This window comes from Schistocerca nitens, chromosome 9 (assembly GCF_023898315.1).
Source record: "Schistocerca nitens isolate TAMUIC-IGC-003100 chromosome 9, iqSchNite1.1, whole genome shotgun sequence".
Lineage (NCBI taxonomy): Eukaryota > Metazoa > Arthropoda > Insecta > Orthoptera > Acrididae > Schistocerca > Schistocerca nitens.
The window spans coordinates 448,119,366-448,140,942 of record NC_064622.1 but is presented as its reverse complement, the minus strand read 5'-3'; the positions used below and the strand labels follow the sequence as shown (position 1 = coordinate 448,140,942).

The 21,577-nt window shown below is 40.7% G+C and overlaps 1 protein-coding gene across 1 annotated transcript in view; it reads right to left on the bottom strand.

The window, feature by feature from the left end:
• Positions 1–21,577, bottom strand: part of LOC126203596 (synaptotagmin-5-like) — a 273,387-nt gene that overhangs the window by 13,622 nt on the left and 238,188 nt on the right. The window contains exons 7-8 of the mRNA XM_049937959.1: positions 15,926–16,078; positions 9,340–9,460 (exon numbers count right to left, since the gene is read on the bottom strand). Of these exons, the coding sequence (XP_049793916.1) occupies positions 9,340–9,460; positions 15,926–16,078 (274 nt within the window). The remainder of the gene's footprint in view (positions 1–9,339; positions 9,461–15,925; positions 16,079–21,577) is intronic.

The window sequence follows — 21,577 nt, the reverse complement described above, 5'->3', positions numbered from 1 at the left end:
TAAAATATACCTGAATCAATAAATGCACCTCTCTCACTGAAAACATACTAACAGTATAAATTCACTTGTATTTCATCATGTATCCAAGTTTGTAGATGAATAAAGAGATCGTATTACACAACAAATTCAATCCACACACAAAAAGAAAATTAAACACATGGACATGCAATAGCCCACAAGAAATGTAATGCAAAACCAAACCTCTCCATTCTAATTTTATAAGAGAACTGTGAATCTAACAGTTATTATGTTCACAAAGGAAGAAAAAATTGTACTAGATAAAGAATTATATTTTAATCTTGAGTCTAAATTTAACACTACAGGAGAAAAAAAGTCTTATGGCACTACAAAAGTAGCAAAAGACCTCACTAAAATACCAATAAATAAAATAATCATTAAATCAGGTAATACAATAGAAAAAGAAATAATTTTCAAACACTTACATTACAAAAAAAAAGAACAGACCACATAACATTATGGCAGCTCAACCACAAACTGGCAAGTAATAATGCTATAGCAGTAAAGGCAGACAAAACCAACAGCTTAGTTACATTAAAGCAAAACAACTACATACGAAAAGTGTATGACTTTTTAAGGCAAATAATATCACACAAATAAACAGGGATCCCACAAACATATACACAGCACAAATGAAGAAAAAAATGTAACACAGCCCTAAGAAACCATGTAAAAAGATCAAGTATAATGATGAACCCTAGAACACACATATTACATTGACAACCAAGAATCTATAAACCATTAGCTCTGATCCAAACAGTGGTAGACAGCATAGATGGCTCTACATAGGTTATTAGTACAAAATTAAACAACCATATAAAAAAATTCTACATGTATAATAAAACACGTACAGTAAAAACCTCAAGATCATTGGCATAAAAAATAAAAGGCATATATAAAAACTGGAAAATTTATATATTTCAATATTTAAATCTCTACACTAATATCCTGATTTATGAATAATTCGCCATAACTGAAAATAATCTACTACAATACAGAAAAACTTCCATAACAGACACCAATAAAATTCTAATACTATTGCAATTAGTACTACAACAAATCTGCTTTCAATTTAACAATAAATTTTATACACAAGCAGATGGAGTGGCCATTGGGTGCAGCATAGCTAGGACAATAGCAGATGTGTTCTTAAATATGCTAGAAGAAAAATCTTTCAGTAACTCAAACACACTGAAAATCTATTAAGTCCAGTGTACTATTCAATAATAAGTTTATTGCAACCAAATAGCCATAATAATTCAAAGTACAATGATAATGGTAAATGAAATTAGAAATTATAATATTGTGATTTGCATAGTCACTTACTGACCCTGTTCTTTCAGCACAGAGTTCTATGTGGTAACATTTGCATATCTGATGACACAGTTTACTCTCACACATTGCATTTGGCTCATGATATGATGTGTTGTTGCAAATAAGGTGGTGGAAACCATGGACTGCCATTCTGGTGATCATGTGTCTAATTCCAAAGTTTTCCATTGTGCATGTTTGGTCAACCATGGCGCCTGTGCTGTAAAATTCTGGAGCTACGTCTTTCGTTTTTTCCTTCAATATTTTAAGTAGACTTTCCAAAGTGCTGCTATTGGCTAGCATCAGGTATGTCCATAGGTCTTCAATGAGAAAGGGTTTCCTCACCAGCAGGTATAGAAGTCTGGACCATGTTTTGGACACTCTTATTGCTTTCTTTATATAGGTCGCCTTCACTCTTTCTAGTCTTGTTAGGTTTTGCACTGTACGATGTGGCAGATAATTGCTATGACATGCATCAATATTGGGAAGATTTTGGCTTTAAATAGTGCCATTGCTGTCTCTAGGCTAAGGGATCTGATGTATTGTATTTCATGGATTGGCATTATTGCTTGCATTGCTTTCTCTGTTACATGATTTGTGAAACATTTTGCAGTTGTTTGTATTGTGACCCCTAGGTACTTGAAGTCTGATACAATCTTCAGTATGTTTGGTCAACCATGGCACCTGTGCTGTAAAATTCTGGAGCTACGTCTTTCGTTTTTTCCTTCAATATTTTAAGTAGACTTTCCAAAGTGCTGCTATTGGCTAGCGTCAGGATGTCCATAGGTCTTCAACGAGGAAGGGTTTCCTCACCAGCAGGTATAGAAGTTTGGATCATGTTTTGGACACTCTTATTGCTTTCTTTATATAGGTCACCTTCACTCTTTCTAGTCTTGTTAGGTTTTGCACTGTACGATGTGGCAGATAATTGCTGTGACATGCATCAGTATTGGGAAGATTTTGGCTTTAAATAGTGCCATTGCTGTCTCTCGGCTAAGGGATCTGATGTATTGTATTTCATGGATTGGCATTATTGCTTGCATTGCTTTCTCTGTTACATGATTTGTGAAACATTTTGCAGTTGTTTGTACTGTGACCCCTAGGTACTTGAAGTCTGATACGATCTTCAGTTTTTTCTTCCATATGAAAATCTGAGCTGATGCAGGTGCTCTTACTCCATTTCTGAGTACTATCATTTCTGTTTTCGGCACATTTATTTTGAAGCCGTGTTTGATACATCAGTCTTCTATGTAATTTATCGCTTCTTGTAACTTTGCAATGTTGTCTGCAGCTATTACAATATTGTCTGCATATGAGATTACACCCTTCCTTTAGAGTATTCTTACAATTTCTTCTGCTGCAAGGATAAATAACAGAGGACTCAGTGGGTCTCCTTATAGTAATTCTGTTTGATTGGAGTATTGGTTCCAACAGGGAGAGGTGGTCTGAGATTCTTATTTCATTCGATCACACTATTGTGCTTATGATTCGTGTCCATATATTGTTTTCTCCTATGGTTTCCTCTAGTTTTATGTTCATTAATTTTCTGCTTACAACGTCTAAGGCTTTTGTGAAGTCTATAAATGCCACATTGTTTTTGGTGCTGTTAATGGAATCTTTGATCTATTCGGTGGCCAATGTGATCCATTCCATGGTTGTCTGTGGCATTGTATCCTCTCTGCCCTCTGGTCTCTGGTCTCCCTCCTAGTCCTTCCTTGGTCAGTATGTTGTCAAAGTGTGTCTCCCATATTTTCATATTTATGCAATGTGTTTCATTTCCTTTTCTGGAGGTAGTGCAATATATGAGTCTTTTGAGGCTTCATCCACTAGCTTCTTTACTTCTCTTACTCAGAATGTTCTCTTCTTTTCTTTTAGAGTTTTCTTATAGATATTTCCTTTTTCAGTGTAAGTTCTGAGGAGTATAGGGTTCTCTGCACACTGTTTTCATTGATGTCGGCTTTCTAGTACATCTTTCTTTAAGACTGTAACACTCTGTGGCAAACCAGTTTTCCCTCATTTTTTGTTTCTGGGATTGAAGGCTTGCCTTAGGAGTTCTCCTATCACTTCTGTTGCTTCCTCTAGTCACGAATTGTCCACTAGCATTTCGATTTGTGTCATGTCGTCTGAGTTTGCTTCCACTTTCCCAATGCCTATTGTTCTCAGAAGTGCTTCTTCCTCTTTTTCTTGTTCTTTTCGCCAGGCTTCTTGGATATTTATTTCAGGAGGGATATGTTTCCGAAGTGGTGTGTGGTCTGCAGTCCAGAGAGGTGACACATTACTCCTGGTTGGTCACCTTACAAATACAATGTCTTGTACTTTCCCAATTGTGGGAAATATATGTAGGTATGTTGGGCTTGTTTAATAGGATAAAACCTTCTTCCTGCAACTTTTATACTATTTCTTTTTACTTTGTAGTTTTGTATATCCATTCTGCAGGTTAAGTCTCCAGCAATACCAAGTGGCTTATTATGGTTGGTTTGTTGGTTGGTTTAAAAGAGGAGGGAAGGGACCAAACTGCTAGGTCATCAGTCCCTTGTTCCAAAGAAAACAATGCCACAAGGGTGAGAATAAAACAAATGAGACATACAGCACAAAACGGAATGAAAGGAAAAACTACAAGAACGACGGAAGAGCAACAAACACTTAAATGGACAAAAGGGGACAAGAAAATCTCAGAAATGCAAGAAACAGGTAGAAAAGATTAAAACGAGAAAGCAGATTACCATGGCTGGCTGACCATAAGCATAAAAAGGATAAGCCAGCCACTCTGCAACACATTGAAACCTCCAACCTAAAAGAACTAGGGTGGAGGATGCAGAGGGACAAAGGACATGCGCTGCAACTTAGACCAAATGATAAAACCCACCCTCACAAATAGAACATAAAACTAAATCAGCCGATGAGGTGTCAGATAAAATTAGTGGCAGGGCAATCAAAGTGGGACAGTGCATTAGAATGTGGGCCACTGTCAACCGCACGCCAGACCAACACCGAGGCAGGTTTTCACAGTGCAGGAGGTAGCCGTGAGTCACCCAAGTGTGGAAAATGTGGAGCCGGCAGAGAACCACAGAGTCCCAGTGAGAGGCCTGCGTGGAGGACTTCCACACATTCATAGTCTCCTTAATGGCACACAGTTTGTTGTGCGTACTGACATAATACCATTCCGTCTGCCAGAGCCGAAAAACCTTGCGCCATAATACTGAACGCAGGTCAGAGATGCCGATCTCTACAGGCAGTTTCCGTGTAGCTTGTTTGACCAGCCTGTCGGCAAGTTCATTGCCCAGGATTCCTTCATGACCTGGGGTCCAGACAAACACCACTGAACGACTGGACCGTTCCAGGGATGATGAGGGTAGTACTGATTGATAGCTTATAGGCTGCTCAAGGAATGAGTACACTGAAGAAACGACTCCCCAGGGCTTGAATGGATGTCCTCAAGAGCACGAGATACAGCCACCAGCTCTGCAGTGAAAACACTGCAGCCATCTGGCAAGGAATGCTGTTCAAAATGTCCTCCATGGACACATGTGAAGCCGACTTGACCACCAGCCATCAAGCCATCGGTGCAAACCACTTCATGGCCTCGTGCTACACTGTTAATGGCCACTAAAAATAGATATACACACAAAACAGAGTCCTGTGGGACTCCCTTCTCCTGGATGTGGAGGGAACTATGAGGGGAATGAACTTTGATTTGGAAAGTACGAAGTGACAGAAAATTTTGGATAAAAATCGGGAGCGGGCCTCTGAGATCCCACTTGTATAATGTGGCAAGGACATAATGTCACCAGGTCAGGTCTTACGCTTTGCAAAAAAAAAAAAAAAAAAAAAAAAACACAGCAAAGTGAGGCATCTGGAAAAAAAAAAAAAGCAACAAAGTGAGGCATCTGGAAAAGGCTGTTCAGATGGCAGACTCGAGGGACACAAGATTATCAGTGGTAGAATGATCCTGACAGAAACTGCCCAGGCACGGAACTAGTAGGCCACGACTCCAGGACCCAATCCAACCGCTGACACATCATATGTTCCAGCAGCTTACAAAGAACTTTGGTGAGGCTGGTGGGCTGATAGCTATGTACATTGAGTGGGTTTTTACCAGGTCTGAGCACTGGAATGATGGTGCTCTCCCACCAATTCTATGGAAAGACGCCATTGTTCCAGATCCGGTTGAAGGGGACAAGGAGATGTCGATTGTAGTCGGACCAGAGATGTTTAATCATCTGACTGTGGATCCGATCCAGCCCAGGAGCAGTGCCAGGGCAATGTGCAAGGGTGCTGAGGAGCTCCCACTCTATAAATGGGTGCTCTGTGGCGTGTAGTGAATGAGAGGACTTTCCTTTCCATCCACCATATAAGGGTGCAAAAGACCAGGGATTAATTCCCTGATGCTGAGGCTCAAGCACAGTGCTCAGCAAAGTGCTCAGCAAACATGTTTGCATCAGTAGATAACACACCATTGATGTTAATGCCAGGGACACCTTTGTGGGTCTGGTACCAAAAAACACGTCTGATCCTCATCTAGATTTGGGAAGGTGACGTATGGTGCCCAATGCTCGAGGGTGCCGGTTATGTCACTGAATATCTCACCGAAACTATTAAATTGCGTCAGCGACAACTGATAATAACTGATGATGGTCGAAGTAGAGAGGATATAAAATTTAAACTGGCAATGGCCTGGAAAGTATTTCTGAAGAAAAAAAATTTGTTAACATCGAGTATAGATTTCTTTTCTAAAAGTATTTGCATGGAGTGTAGACATGTTGTTGTTGTTGTTGTTGTGGTCTTCAGTCCTGAGACTGGTTTGATGCAGCTCTCCATGCTACTCTATCCTGTGCTAGCTTCTTCATCTCCCAATACCTACTGCAACCTACATCCTTCTGAATCTGCTTAGTGTATTCATCTCTTGGTCTCCCTCTACAATTTTTACCCTCCACACCGCCCTCCAGTACTCAATTGGTGATCCATCAATGCCTCAGAACATGTCCTACCAACAGGTCCCATCTTCTTGTCAAGTTGTGCCACAAACTCCTCTTCTCCCCAATTCTATTCAATACCTCCTCATTAGTTATGTGATCTACCCATCTAATCTTCAGCATTCTTCTGTAGCACCACATTTCGAAAGCTTCTATTCTCTTCTTGTCCAAACTAGTTATCGTCCATGTTTCACTTCCATACATGGCTACACTCCATACAAATACTTTCAGAAACAACTTCCTTACACTTAAACCTATACTCGATGTTAACAAATTTCTCTTCTTCAGAAATGCTTTCCTTGCCATTGAAAGTCTACATTTTATATCCTCTCTACTTCGACCATCATCAGTTATTTTGCTCCCCAAATAGCAAAATTCCTTTACTACTTTAAGTGTCTCATTTCCTAATCTAAATCCCTCAGCATCACCCGACTTAATTCAACTACATTCCATTATCCTCGTTTTGCTTTTGTTGATGTTCATCTTATTTCCTCCTTTCAAGACACTATCTATTCCGTTCAACTGCTCTTCCAAGTCCTTTGCTGTCTCTGACAGAATTAAAATGTCATCGGCAAACCTCAAAGTTTTTATTACTTCTCCATGGATTTTAATACCTACTCCGAATTTTTCTTTTGTTTCCTTCACTGCTTGCTCAATATAAAGATTGAATAACATCAGGGATAGGCTACAACCCTGTCTCACTCCCTTCCCAACCACTGCCTCCCTTTCATGTCCCTCGACTCTTATAGCTGCCATCTGGTTTGTGTACAAATTGTAAAAACCTTTTGCTCCCTGTATTTTACCCCTGCCACCTTCAGAATTTGAAAGAGCGTATTCCAATCAACATTGTCAAAAACTTTCTCTAAGTCTACAAATGCTAGAAACATAGGTTTGCCTTTCCTTAATCTAGCTTCTAAGATAAGTCGTAGGGGCAGTATTGCCTCACGTGTTCCAACATTTCTACGGAATCCAAACTGATCTTCCCCAAGGTCAGCTTCTACTAGTTTTTCCATTCGTCTGTGAAGAATTTGCGCTAGTATTTTGCAGCCATGACTTATTAAACTGATAGTTCGGTAATTTTCACATTTGTCAACACCTGCTTTCTTTGGGATTGGAATTACTATATTCTTCTTGAAGTCTGAGGGTATTTCGCCTGTTTCATACATCTTGCTCACCAGATGGTAGAGTTTTGTCAGGTCTGGCTCTCCCAAGGCTGTCAGTAGTTCTAATGGAATGTTGTCTACTCCCGGGGCCTTGTTTCGACTCAGGTCTTTCAGTGCTCTATCAAACTCTTCACGCAGTATTTCATCTTCATCTACATCCTCTTCCATTTCCATAATATTGTCCTGAAGTACATTGCCCTTGTATAGACCCTCTATATACTCCTTCAATCTTTCTGCTTTCCCTTCTTTGCTTAGAACTGGGTTTGCATCTGAGCTTTTGATATTCATACAAGTGGTTCTCTTTTCTCTGAAGGTCTCTTTAATTTTCCTGTAGGCTGTATCTATCTTACCCCTAGTGAGATAAGCCTCTACATCCTTACATTTGTCCTCTAGCCAGCCCTGCTTAGCCATTTTGCACTTCCTGTTGATCTTTTTACCTACTTGATCCTCTGCTGCCTTCACTACCTCATCCTTTAAAGCTACCCATTCCTCTTCTACTGTATTTCTTTCCCCCATTCTTGTCAATTGTTCCCTTATGCTCTCCCTGAAACTCTGTGCAACCTCTGGTTTAGTCAGTTTATCCAGGTCCCATCTCCTTAAATTCCCACCTTTTTGCAGTTTCTTCAGTTTTAATCTACAGGTCATAACCAATAGATTGTGGTCAGAATCCACATCTGCCCCTGGAAATGTCTTACAGTTTAAAACCTGGTTCCTAAATCTCTGTCTTACCATTATATAATCTATCTGAAACCTGTCAGTATCTTCAGGTTTCTTGCATGTATACAACCTTCTTTTATGATTCTTGAACCAAGTGTTAGCTATGATTAAGTTGTGCTCTGTGCAAAATTCTGCCAGGCAGTTTCCTCTTTCATTTCTTACACCCAATCTGTATTCACCTACTACGTTTCCTTCTCTCCCTTTTCCTACTGCCGAATTCCAGTCATGTGTGAATGTGAAACATGGTCGATAAGTATTTGAGACAAGAAGAGAACAGAAGCTTTTGAAATGTGGTGCTACAGAATAATGCTGAAGATTAGATGGGTAGATCATGTAACTAATGAGGAGGTACAGAATAGAATTGGGGAGAAGAGAATTTGTGGCACAATTTGACCAGAAGAAGGGATTGGTTGGTAGGACATGTTCTGAGGCATCATGGGATCACCAATTTAGTATTGGAGGGCAGCATGGATGGTAAAAATCATAGAGGGAGACCAAGAGATAAATACACGAGTCAGATTCAGAAGGATGTAGGTTGCAGTAGGTACTGGGAGATGAAGAACCTTGCACAGAGAGAGTAGCATGGAGAGCTGTATCAAACCAGTCTCTGTACTGAAGACCACCACCACAACAACAACAGTATATAAAGGTTAATAGTGTTATTTGCAAAGTTAGATAAGCGTGGTAAATATCAATACAAATATATTAGCCCTATTTATAAGCTGTTGTTAGTCTGATTTACAGAAGTAGCATTAAGTGACTACATTAGCCCATTAATCCGTAACTTGACTTGTATCATATCCCTTGATGGATGATGGGAATTGTGGATCATGATGTGTGAACAGATAAACGAATGAGAAGAAAGATATGACCGAGGCCAGATTATATTCTGGATATATGAATTGGCTACTAAGAATACAAGCACTCAATCTGACAAACATAGCTGATTAATGTGAATGTTGAATTTAGTACAGTAAGACAAAGTGACAGTGTGTGTTCTGCAAAATGTGAAGTATTAAACCATCATATCTCAGATATTATTCTCTTTAAGGACGGACTTAAAAATAGCTTAGAACTACTGGTTTGAGAATGTGAACTGTCTGTTATGACTACAATCAGTATCAAATATTATAGCACTATTGCATAAATATACTTACAAAAACTTCCAAGAGAATCAGTAACTTCCAAGTACTTTAAATTTGCTGCTTTGAGTATACAAAATGACAGACGTTGAGCTGTGGGAAGGAAACTCAGTCCAAAAAGTATCTGACCTAGTTCCTGAAAATAGAAGGATAAAATGAAACTCTAATTTTATTTTGTTATTGTTTGATGCTTCTTAAAGAAAATTAAACAGTGTGAGAATATAAACATTAGAACTCTAAATAAATTTGATATGCCTTGTAATTGGTAACTCATTTATGCATCTAGCAAATAAGTCTGCAGCAATAATTTGTGTTACAATTTTGACCTAAATATGGCACACTATCTCATTTCCCTGAATGTAAAAAGAGAATTTCATATGTATTTGTTGTTTATGCTGTATCCCTGTACATAATACTTGATACATGTACCAGCCTGCTGACATCCTACACTTCAAATATTCCACCAGAGGCGTCTGTGTGGGCTGGCCACTAGAGACCAACTGCAGTGTGCCACATCACTTGCGCACACATATAGCATCTGCTGCGCCATCTACTGGAGCACTCCTTTTTATAAGCACAGTGCAGCAGGCACAAACTGTCATATTTTTGTTCATACTTATTGTCAGAAACTGTTTATATTAGTACCTGGATTGTTTCTATATCTGTGTGTATGTTCTCAAATGCTGTTTGGTATATGGAAGAAGAATAAACTTTTGTTATGTGGCTGTGCTGCTGTTTCTGTCTTACAGTATGATATAATTGGTGATGAGCATGGTGTTCACTTCTGTGTGTGGTTGTTCCTTTGATTGTTCTGTCCATGGAAGCAGCACTCCAATCATTCATTGAGCAGCAATAGGCTCCTACAGTTGCTATCACAAACTGATTATGCTTGCTTCCATGCCACCAGTGTACTTTCCTCAGTATTTGTTTGCTAGGAACAGATTGTCGACCCCAGGGTTACTCATCTGGGGACTGTTAAGAGCCACCTGCCCTCTGTCACCATAAGCTCAGGGCATGCTTCAAAAAGTGGTGCAGTGGTGAAATGATATGTGTCATAGGGAATGGGGATCTTGGCTTGACTACACAGATTGTGAGGATGATAAAAACCTCTACACAAAACCCTTCAATTTCAACATGTGCTGCACTACAAACAGATACATGGCTGCTGAAATGGAACAGTTGTTAGTAGGCAACCTCTGGGGAACCTGCCACACCTCAGTTGCATAATGCTTACCTAGGCACATGGGGCTCTGTCTAGATTGACTTTTATTTCCCTGGGTGCACTTAGGACAGAGGTGGAACCCTCAAAATTTTCTCTTCCTCCTCCCATTGGTACTGGTGGGCCACTGGTAGGTAAATACATACAATCTAACACGAGATCTCAGGTAGCCAGTCCTCCAGATTCAGTTAACAATAACAGAATGCATGTTGGATGCAGAATGAGTTTGTAATAGGTAAACAGGAACAGGACAGATTCAATAAAGCTTCACTGTTCTGCATTCAAAAAGGTGTAGAGGGCATTTCTGGAACCTTAAAATCTGTCAAGCACTTGCATAATGGGACCCTGTTGGTAGAAGTATCCAGTTCGCAATAAGTAAAGAACCTCGGGAAAGTGCGATGCCTCAGGGTGTATGCAATAGAAACTGAGCTGCACAACACTTATACTACAGCAAAGGTGTTGTGCCATGTAGGAGTATTACTGACATTCCCAGAGAAGAACTGAAAGCCGAGAGAACCGAAGAAGGCATTGTTGGCAGGCAAAATACTATGAAAAGAGTGGATGATGATGAAGTGAAATCAGACTCGTTTCCACTGACTTTCAATAGTACAAAACTTCCAGAGTACATCAAGGCAGGTTTTCTTCACTTATGTATGTGGCCTTATCTCTCCAACTCAGTGTGCTGTTTTTAAATGCCACTACTTTGGGCACACTACTGTTGGTTGAAAGGGGAAGGCCACTTGAGGTATATGTGGTGAGGCCACCCACGAGAGTCAGTCGTTCATCTACTCCAAAGCATACAAACTGCTCTGGGGATCATCCAGTTTGGAGTAGGGACTGTAGTGTCTCCCTTGAAGAAAAGAAGATACAGGAAATTAAAACAATGAAGCACATCGCATATGGTGAAACTGAAAAGATCTATAAGGCCATGCAGCACCCCAAGTTGGTTACATTCTTTGCTTATGTTCTTAATCAGGCAATTCAGAAGAACAATGCTGCTAAACAAACAGAGGTTGCTAGTGTCAGCACTAGTACCTGCATTTGTCAATGCACTTGTGCTGCTGTAGTTATTTTGCAGCCTGTCCCTCCACCCAGAACTTCAGATAAGACTGGGATTGCCAACACTGTGGAGCTTCCTGCCCCTCCAAAGATTGAGTCTGGGCCACTACCCAGCACTGCCACTACCATTTCTGACGTTGTGGCTCCAAAGGTAAAGGCGAGGAGAAAGGAAGAAAACAGTCTGATGATGCCAATGCCATCCCCTTTGATGACACTGATGTCGGACTGGGGCTCTCATCTCAAGACCAGGCCTTCACCTTGTGCAGGCCCCCATCCCCGACAGACACGGTGAAAGTACTACCCCCGAGACAGATTGCTCCCATATTACAGTGCAACATTAAAGGGTTAAAAACACATATGGAGGAACTGAAACTCCTAGCACAGGAAAGCTTCCTGGGCTTGTGTTTGCAGGGAACACATTTTAAAGCATCTGATGCTACTGTACTACGGGGCTATACACCCTATCACAAGGATAACCAGAGATAGGGCCAAGAGAGGTGTTGCTGTGTTTGTCAATAATGTACACCACTTCTCTGCTCTCCCTCTGGCTACTGACATGCAAACAGTTGCACTTAAAGATAACATGTGTTTGATGATCATTGTTTTCTTACCTCTGCAAGATCCAATTGAGTCTGAGGCTGTAACATATTTTACTGAATGCCTCCACCAACAATTCCTCCTACTGTCCTACTGGGAGATATCAATGACCATCATGTATTGTGGGGCTCTGCCTCCTTTTGCCCTCAGGGTCAGGTTTTGGTGAGCCTCATGACATCTTACGAGGTGTGTGTCCTCAACACAGGTACTACCACTCACTTCTGTAGTGCTGCTCGGTCATTCTCTCAGTCTCAGCCACTGACCTCTCTTTCTGCTCTCCCACCCTCACAGACCCAGTTCAGTGGGAAGTCATTGACAACTTTCATTCCAGTGGTCATTTTCCACTGCACATTCATCTGGTGGATAGGGCTCTCTCTGAAAGGATGCAGCCACAACGGATGGTCAGCAGAGCCAACTGGACACTATTCAGCCAGTTGGCTGTGTCAGAATACCACAACATAATCCAGGAGGGGGTGGACCACATCATACGTGTGATCCACCATGCCACTGACTTCTCCATCCTGAGGTCCTCATATTATCACAGGAGGCTACCTGTACCTTAGTGGACTGATGAGTGCCATTCAGTGAAATGGTGTAGTCTTGTGGCTCTGCAATGATTTATGTGTTGCCCAACAGTGGAAAACCTCAGAGCCTTTCATTTAGCAAGGGAAAAGGCTTGATGCATTATCAAGGAAGAGCAAATGTTCCTGGAGTCTTATCAATTGTTCAACTTGTTTTATTACAGTATGGGAAGTTGACTGGAGGATTTCCAGCAAAAGCAGTTGGTTGCCTGTAGCATTGTTGTTGAATCACGGTTGTCTCCAAACAACACCTAGAGACATTTCACAGACAATGGCAGAGCACTTTTCAGTTACTATTGCCACTGCCAGCCAGGATCCAGCATTCTGTGATTAATGTGACATCATGGAAAGGGTATGAGTTTCACTTCAGGTCCAACAGTTCGGAGTCCTACCATTGGCCATTCTCCAAGTGAGAGCTGGATTCTGGACTGTCCGATACTCATGTTGCTGAGCCCAGTCTACATCTACACAAATTACTCACGACCAAATCCGATACAGCATGCTGTGGAACTTGAAACCAGCTTCAAAGAAAGTCCTATTACAAAATTTTAATTCGATTTTACAGACAGGTAGCTTTGACAACTCATGGAGGAGGCACTTCACTTCAAACTGAGAAAGGACTGAACATGTCCAGATAGTTACCAGAGTGACACCTTAATAAGCTGTGTAGATCTTGGAGAAAATGGTTAACTATCATCTAATCTGGATGTTAAAGATCAGGCAGCTTCTAAGTCACTCTCACTGTGGATCCAGGAGATGTCGATCGACTGTTGACAACCTGACACTGCTAGAAGTGGCTATCCAGCAGGCTTTCCTATATAAACATCATTGTGTAGGTATATTTCTTGATATCAGTAAGGCATACAACATTACTGGGAGACACAGTATTCTAGGGCAGTTCCACCAGTGGTGCTTCCCTGGTCATCATCTAATCTTCATTCAGCCCTTCTTATTAAAGCACTTGTTTCGGCACCAAGTGGGTGACATGCTGCCAAATAGTTTCGAGCAGGAGAATGGGGTTCCTCAGGGCAGTGTTTTAAGTGTTTGCTCTTTGCCACAGCCATAAACAATATCAAGTCTATGGTAAGGAATCCCATAAAATGCTCATTATCTGTGGATGATTTTGCAGCTTCCTGTTCCTCCTCCAGTATTGCAACATCGACCAGTCAGCTCCAACTTACACTAAAGGAGCTGGAAGAGTGGGCTGCACGGACTGGTTGTACATGTTTTGCAGAGAATAATGTCTACGTTCATTTTAATCGTTCTTGTTGCATTTTGAGTGCAGTTTTTGGGTCTAGGTTTGACTCCAAACTGTCTTGGTTACCACACCTGAAGGACCTGAAGGCAAGTTCACAGAAGGCACAGTATGTTTTGAAGTGTCTAAGCCACAGGTCTTGGGGAGCAGAAAGGATATATCTGCACCAGTTTTACAGTGCTGGATTTTTTGGGTGCTGGACTATGGGTGCATGGTGTATGGGTCAGTGAAGTATTTGTAAGTGAAGATCATTAGCACTGTACACAATGAGGGTATCAGGTTGGCCACGGGACCTTACAGAACAAGACCCATACCAAGTCTCTGTGCTGAGATTGGTGAACTGCCACTTACTATCCAGCAGTAGGTTTTCATTGTCCATCAGGTGTGCCAGTTCCTCACTACCTCCACTTCACCAACATACTGTACCATTGCTCGTCCAGCTATGGAATGTCTCTTAAACAATCCTCAAACTACAATGGCTGGAGGAGGAGGTATCATTCTGCTTGATGCTGGGGTACACACTAATTCTCAGCAGCTGCTTGTGTCTGTACCTGGATTCCTTCTCTGCTTGTGTTTATGTTCTCAAATGTTGTTTGCCTGTATGTGGAAGAAGAGAATACTTTGATTTGTTGTGGCCATGTTGTTTTTTTGTGTCTTACAGCATGATACAATTTACTTATATAAGATCATGCACAAGCTGTAGAAAGAATCGTAACACCTTGTCACATTTCACATCCATAATTCTTTTAATATTATATTTAACTACCATCTATTACTTTGCACTGTTATTATTTACACATTATATAATAGTTAACCTTCCATTAATCTGCACACACTCTTCCCCACTTTAAAGCATAGTCAATGATGTTAACCAAGCCACTCTATGTTGAATTATGTCACATAAACTAAAATTTCATACTGTTTCTGTATTATTTGGATATGTGTGACAGTTACCAGTTCAGCATGCACTGTCTTTGTCTAAGTTGCTAACTATAATTTCCTTAGATGATTCACACATTATATCATTTTGTTAATCTGGCGGTTTACTATAACTAAGTTACACATGGTAACATGCTGCTTATTTCAAGAAAAAAATTCACAACCATGAAACATAATTCATTTTAATGGTAGAAGTAAATGCATTGTTCTGTTGTACTATATGTGCAACAAATCTTCAAATTAGATATCATTACTGTAACATATACAGCTATTAAAAGAAAGAAAAATATGTTTCTTTTAAAATTAACTTTGCTAAATGCCAGATACTATGTAGGCCTTGAGCAAATTTTGAATTTTAATGAAAAATCAAATTTTTGTTTCCCATCACATTATGAAGATTATTACTTGGTTTGAACTTTGGTGGGTTATTTACATTAATTTCATGATGGTCATGTATCTAATAAATCGATTTCTTAAAAGCTATTCGAGATATTATCTATTGCCACATTTTGTTTGTTTTATTTATGCTGTGAGCGTTTTTTGCAAGTTGTTAATTGTTATTTTCATTGGAAATGCTGTTACCCATTCAGTGATGGTTTGCAATGTCAAATATAACTTCAACAGTAGCTGTGCACCAAATGACAAATAAATGATTCCTTGAGCACACATATGATGTGGCATAGTAGCAGAATAATTCTAATATGCAAGTCAGATGTTTCAGAGAGACAGTGGAGTATATTAAAATAGTGTGAATCATTCTTATGTAAAGGTGATCATAAATGCCACTCAGAGATTAAAGGTAAAACAAAAGATAACTTAGGGCTGAGCGATTTCTCATCTCCGCTACCAGACAAGAAATAGATAATGACACTGAAATTTCTTTCACACCTCACACTTGTCATTTTTATATGCTAAATTGAAGTTTGTGTAAATTTTTTAAGGAGTTATTACCTTTGAAGATGGTGCCAGACTGAATGTGAGCAGCTTCTCCTCCTGACTGCTGGTTAAGCCCTTGACTTCTCTGAGAGCAAGGTCAAGGGAACAGAGTTCAGTTGGGTTTCCGAACCTGTCTTGATCATAGGCTGTGGCTCGTAGACACCACTCCTATTAGATGTAATGTCATTATGAAGGTAAAGTGTGCCATACAATAGAAACTGTTCTTTATAAGCAAATTTTATAAAAACTTATTGATAAATGCAAGTCTTCATTTTCAAATAACCACTTATCACCACAAATTTTCATCTCAGTTACAGGATACATATGATTTAGTTACTAGTTCATTTGTCATGTTCTGTAGATCACAACACAAAAGAAACCATCAGGGATGCACAATGAGTCAAGACATGCAGTAACAAAGTAAAGAAACTGTGAGAATCTAAACTGCCATAAACTGATTGTGCTTACTCAAGCTAAATTTAACATGATAAAATTACCAGGAGTACTGCTGCTATGGGACGGGGGGGAGGGGGGGGGGGGATATTGATGATGCCTCAATTTTAGGTATATCTCCATTACCACACCAGTATTTATCTTAGATACATAAGTGTGGATCCATGAAGGAGGTGGCTGTTTATGATGGAGGGGGTAATTGTGCCCACCCTTCCCAAAACATATTTCAGTAGAAGTTTTATATTTTTTACATACATCAATTTCCAAAATTAACATCTAATTTTTGGGGAATAAAGCAGAACAAAAATGAAGAGTTTCAAACATGGTGAGGAATCTACAAGTTATGAGCTACATCTTAACACAAGATACTCTTCAGTTGCTTGCATTAGGGTCTGCTCCCCAGGGATGGGCTGACACCTTACACATAACACTATAGCCTTGTAAAGCCACACATCCCCAGGCTGACCGTTTTAGCTATCACCAACAAATCTGACCCTTCTTTAGCCAACTTTGTCCAGATTGTGGACTCACATGAACTGACAGTGGTGGCAAGGGGTGACCTTTCAGATAATTGGCAGGTGGGTCAATTATGTGTGCATGGTAAACAGCCCCTAATGTCCCAGAGGTCATCGAAGGCATATGTTGACACCACTGACGATTCCAGTGCAATGGCGTCGCAGTGCTGTTTTCATCTGGGCCGAGCTATGTAGGTTTGCCTCAGTTGCAGCTTCATAATTCCCAACTGTGTCGGTTTTGGGTCCTCAATATCATTCTCTTCCCACAGGGTGAGCCAGCAGTCCTGTCCCAATTGTCATTTGTTGCATGTTCATCAAGACTGCCTGCCTGCATTAGGCAGCCATGTGTGGTTTTTGCCATTAGATTGGCAATTTATCGACTGTCCGTGACAGTCATCAACCCATGAGTCATTTCTGTAACAGTCGGAGGGCCACAAGTCATTCATTGGACACCTCTGTGTTTTCACTGGACTCTAAGGCCATCACTGCCACCTATGCAGATTACCCCATGATATTCTGCTGATTGTCGAGGGGCAGCAGGTCAAATGCTGACACAGGAATGACAGTCAGACTCATTAATTTTGACATATACAGGCTCATGGGGTGCATGGAATTGCATGGCAGCAAACAGTGCATTCCTTAGTGGGGTCATTTTCTCTCCTTCCCTGTTATAAGAATGACCCTACGACTTATCTTAGAAAAAAGATTAAGGAAAGGCAAACCTATGTTTCTAGGTAGACTTGGAGAAAGACTTTGACAGTGTTGACTGGAATACTCTCTTTCAAATTCTGAAGGTGGCAGGGGTAAAATACAGGGAGCGAAAGGCTATTTACAATTTGTACAGAAACCAGATGGCAGTTATAAGAGTCGAGGGGCATGAAAGGGAAGCAGTGGTTGGGAAGGGAGTGAGACAGTGTTGTAGCCTATCCCCGGTGTTATTCAATCTGTATATTGAGCAAACAGCAAAGGAAACAAAAAAAAATTCGGAGTAGGAATTAAAATCCATGGAGAATAAATAAAAACTTTGAGGTTCGCCGATGACATTGTAATTCTGTCAGAGACAGCAAAGGACCTGGAAGAGCAGTTGAACGGAATGGACAGTGTCTTGAAAGGAGGATGTAAGATGAACATCAACAAAATCAAAACGAGGATAATGGAATTTAGTCGAATTAAATCGGGTGATGCTGAGGGAATTAGATTAAGAAATGAGACGCTTAAAGTAGTAAGTGACTTTTGCTATTTGGGGAGCAAAATAACTCATGATGGTCGAAGTAGAGAGGATATAAAATGTAGACTGGCAATGGTGAGGAAATCGTTTCTGAAGATGAGGAATTTGTTAACATCGAGTATAGATTTCAGTGTCAGGAAGTTGTTTCTTAAAGTATTTGTATGGAGTGTTGCCATCTAATCATCATCATCATCATCATCATCATCAGCCAATTCAATCATTAGATGATGTGGCCTCTTCGAGTTGTGGATTCAGGTAGGCTTTCAGAAGTCATCTCCAAGCGGGACGGTCTTGGGCAGTTCTCTGCCAGGTGTTACCAGCGATCTTCTTGATGTCTTTGTCCCATCTGTCTGGTGGTCTTCCTCTAGGCCTCCGGTGCTCTCTCGGACTCCACTCCAGTACTAGTTTCATCCATCTGTTGTCTTTTCTTCTTGCAACGTGGCCAGCCCACTGCCATTTCGAGGAACCTACTATGGAAGTGAAACGTGGACGATAAATAGTTTAGACAAGAAGAGAATAGAAGCTTTTGAAATGTGGTGCTACAGAAGAATGCTGAAGATTAGATGGGTAGATCACATAACTAATGAGGAGGTATTGAATAGAATTGGGTAGAAGAAAAATTTGTGGCACAATTTGACTACAAGAAGGGATCGCTTGGTAGGACATGTTCTGAGGCATCAAGGGATCACCAATTTAGTACTGTAGGCCAGTGTGGAGGGTAAAAATCATAGAGGGAGACCAAGAGATGAATACACTAAACAGATTCAGAAGGATGTAGGTTGCAGTAGGTACTGGGAGATGAAGAAGCTTGCACAGGATAGAGTAGCATGGAGAGCTGCATGAAACCAGTCTCTGGACTGCAGACCACAACAACAACAACAACAACAACAACTGGCAACTTACACTGTCAGTGGTCAGTTCACCATTGGTGCAAAATATGAGAATTTCACACTTCCAAATTGTTGACGAAATGCATTTAGTGTCTAAATCCTGTCCTTTTCATGATCTGGACTTCTTACTGCAGTCATATGGCACACTGTTTGAAAATACTTTGAGCCAGGCAGAAAATTTTGCGGCACATGTTCTCTTAAGCCATTATTAGTACCTAAATTTTGTTGCACCTGCCCCAGTTCCTTCACCATGTGCAGCAAGGCGCAGCCCACGCAGGGTATGGTGGTCGATGTGCAATGAGCAATTTTTGTCAAAGCACTGGCCGAATTCATTCGGTAGTTCAGAAGAGGAGGCCGACAGTGTCTAAAACCTTTTTGGCTGGTCAGAGATGACAGAATCAAGGTGCATGCTATGCAATCTTTCTCAAACAATTTTACAGTAACTATTCAGCGCATAAAATTCATTTTTGCTTTACTTATAGCTTTATACATCTGGTTCATGATGGCGTGCCCATCATGTCATTAATGGTCATAGTTATTGTGATATTTAAGTGGAAGTAAGACACTGTGCAAAATTCAAGAACGTTTGTAGTGAAAAATAGAGGTCACTATAGGTAATATATTGAATTTTTCTTTAGACTTGGCTGGAGGTCTCTATCTGTTACCAGTCTTGAGAAAATTGATCTGATTTGGATCAAGCCACTCCAGCGATAAAGCCATTGTGAAATATCTACAACATTCATCATATTTCATAAGCTGTTTGAGATATCGTAATGAGATTTTGGAAAATAATAGCACACAAAGAGGAAAATATTTTACGATATGGATATTACGCAAAACTTCATTATCTACCATGTTATTCCACTAAATACAGATTTTTTGATGAAAGAATGCAATTTTTAAGGGTCATTTATAGCTGGTGAAATGAGAAATGCTATGGGTTTTGGAACAACCAAAGTGAAGGCATTACATGTTTATTTTGTACCAAGAATGTGCTCTTTCATAAGCTACTGACTTTATCTTTCCTTGGTTCCTCACTAAATAAACTTAATAAACTACTATTTCAGAATTCTTTTGCAACTACGCCTATATTATCTCCACTGTGTTTCAGCAAAAGAAGTAAATTTTAACTAGGAAACCAGAGAAATGTGTAGGATTTACTCAAAATTTGCCACTCATGATACTTCTCTGAAAGTTGCAAATAGTTAACAAACGAAGCAAAATTAAATTGCTGCATTTTTGGCAAAAGTCTTCTTAGATACTAACCAAAGCGGAGGTGACAGTAGATCTTTATGAATGGTCACCATGTAAGTGTGGCCACGTACAGCCCCCATTTAATATTTACAGAAAATGTCAGCATAGGCTTCAGCTTAGAACGGCACTTCCCGTATAGCACCTGCCTGTACCCCGTACCACATCTGCTCTCCCTGTGCGCTCCCTGCCGTCAACGCATCTAGCAGGCCATGGCTTTCTGCGCATACTATAAAGGGCGAGTTGCAGCATTTGCAGGATCAAGGTGTCATTTCACCTATTTTGTCAAGTCAGTGGGCTACCCATTTGGTGTGATTCAAAAGCCCGATGGTGTCGTGTGCCTTTACAGCGATTTTAAACAGACAGTCAACATGAAATGTGTCCCAGATTTGTACCCAGTTTTGCAGCCAATGGAGTTGTTGACAAAGTTGTTGGGGGGAAGGGGTGGGGGGCACTGTTTTTCCTGCACTGGCTTGCACAATGCTTACCTGAAGTTTCCACTGAACCTGTAGGTTTTCCATTGACAGGTCGAGTGGTCATGATCGCCACTGCTGCTGATCCGCTTTTCCAGAAAATTGTTTTGGCAGTCCATATTAGTTGGCCGGAATGTGTCTCTTCTGGTGTGGATGTCCAGAGAGTCCTGATGCTTGCCACAGAGAAGCAAGGCTGTTAAGCAGTCATCCCACAGTGTTGTACTCTCACGTACTGCAGCTGCTGCATGCATTACACTGGGGCGTGGCTTGTATGAAGGCATTTGTGCGACATCACATCTGTTGGTCAGCCATTGATTGTGATGTTGAACATCTGGTGCAGACTTGTGGGTCTTGTGCATGGAACTGCCTCACCCATTTTTCCTTGGCCAGGCCTGGTGCACTGTTAGGACAGGGTGCACTTTGATTTCAATGGTCTGCTTTACTGCAGCATTTGGTTGTTGGTGGATGTTGCATTGTGCAAGTTCCTGTACTAGTCAAGCTGTCATCAACTCTTTGCATGTTGTCAGTTATTTTTGCCATGGAGGGACCCACAGGGTTACTGTGTAGGCAATTTGTGATGCAGGAGTCTGAAGACTTTTGCTTTCACAATGGTTTCCAGCATCTGACTACCATTCCATTTCACTCTGAACATCCAACTCAGAGGCGGAATATTTCGTGTTTACATTCAAGACCCAGATAAAGAAGTCAGTGACTGCTTCTTCTCATAACAAAGTGTTGTCAAGTTTTCTGGTTACATACCAGGTGATGCTGGTCAGCAGGTGCAGTCTGGCAGAATGTTTGCACGGGCACCAGATGAGGGGGTCTCCTTGATTTGTTGCACCCTGAGTCACACGACA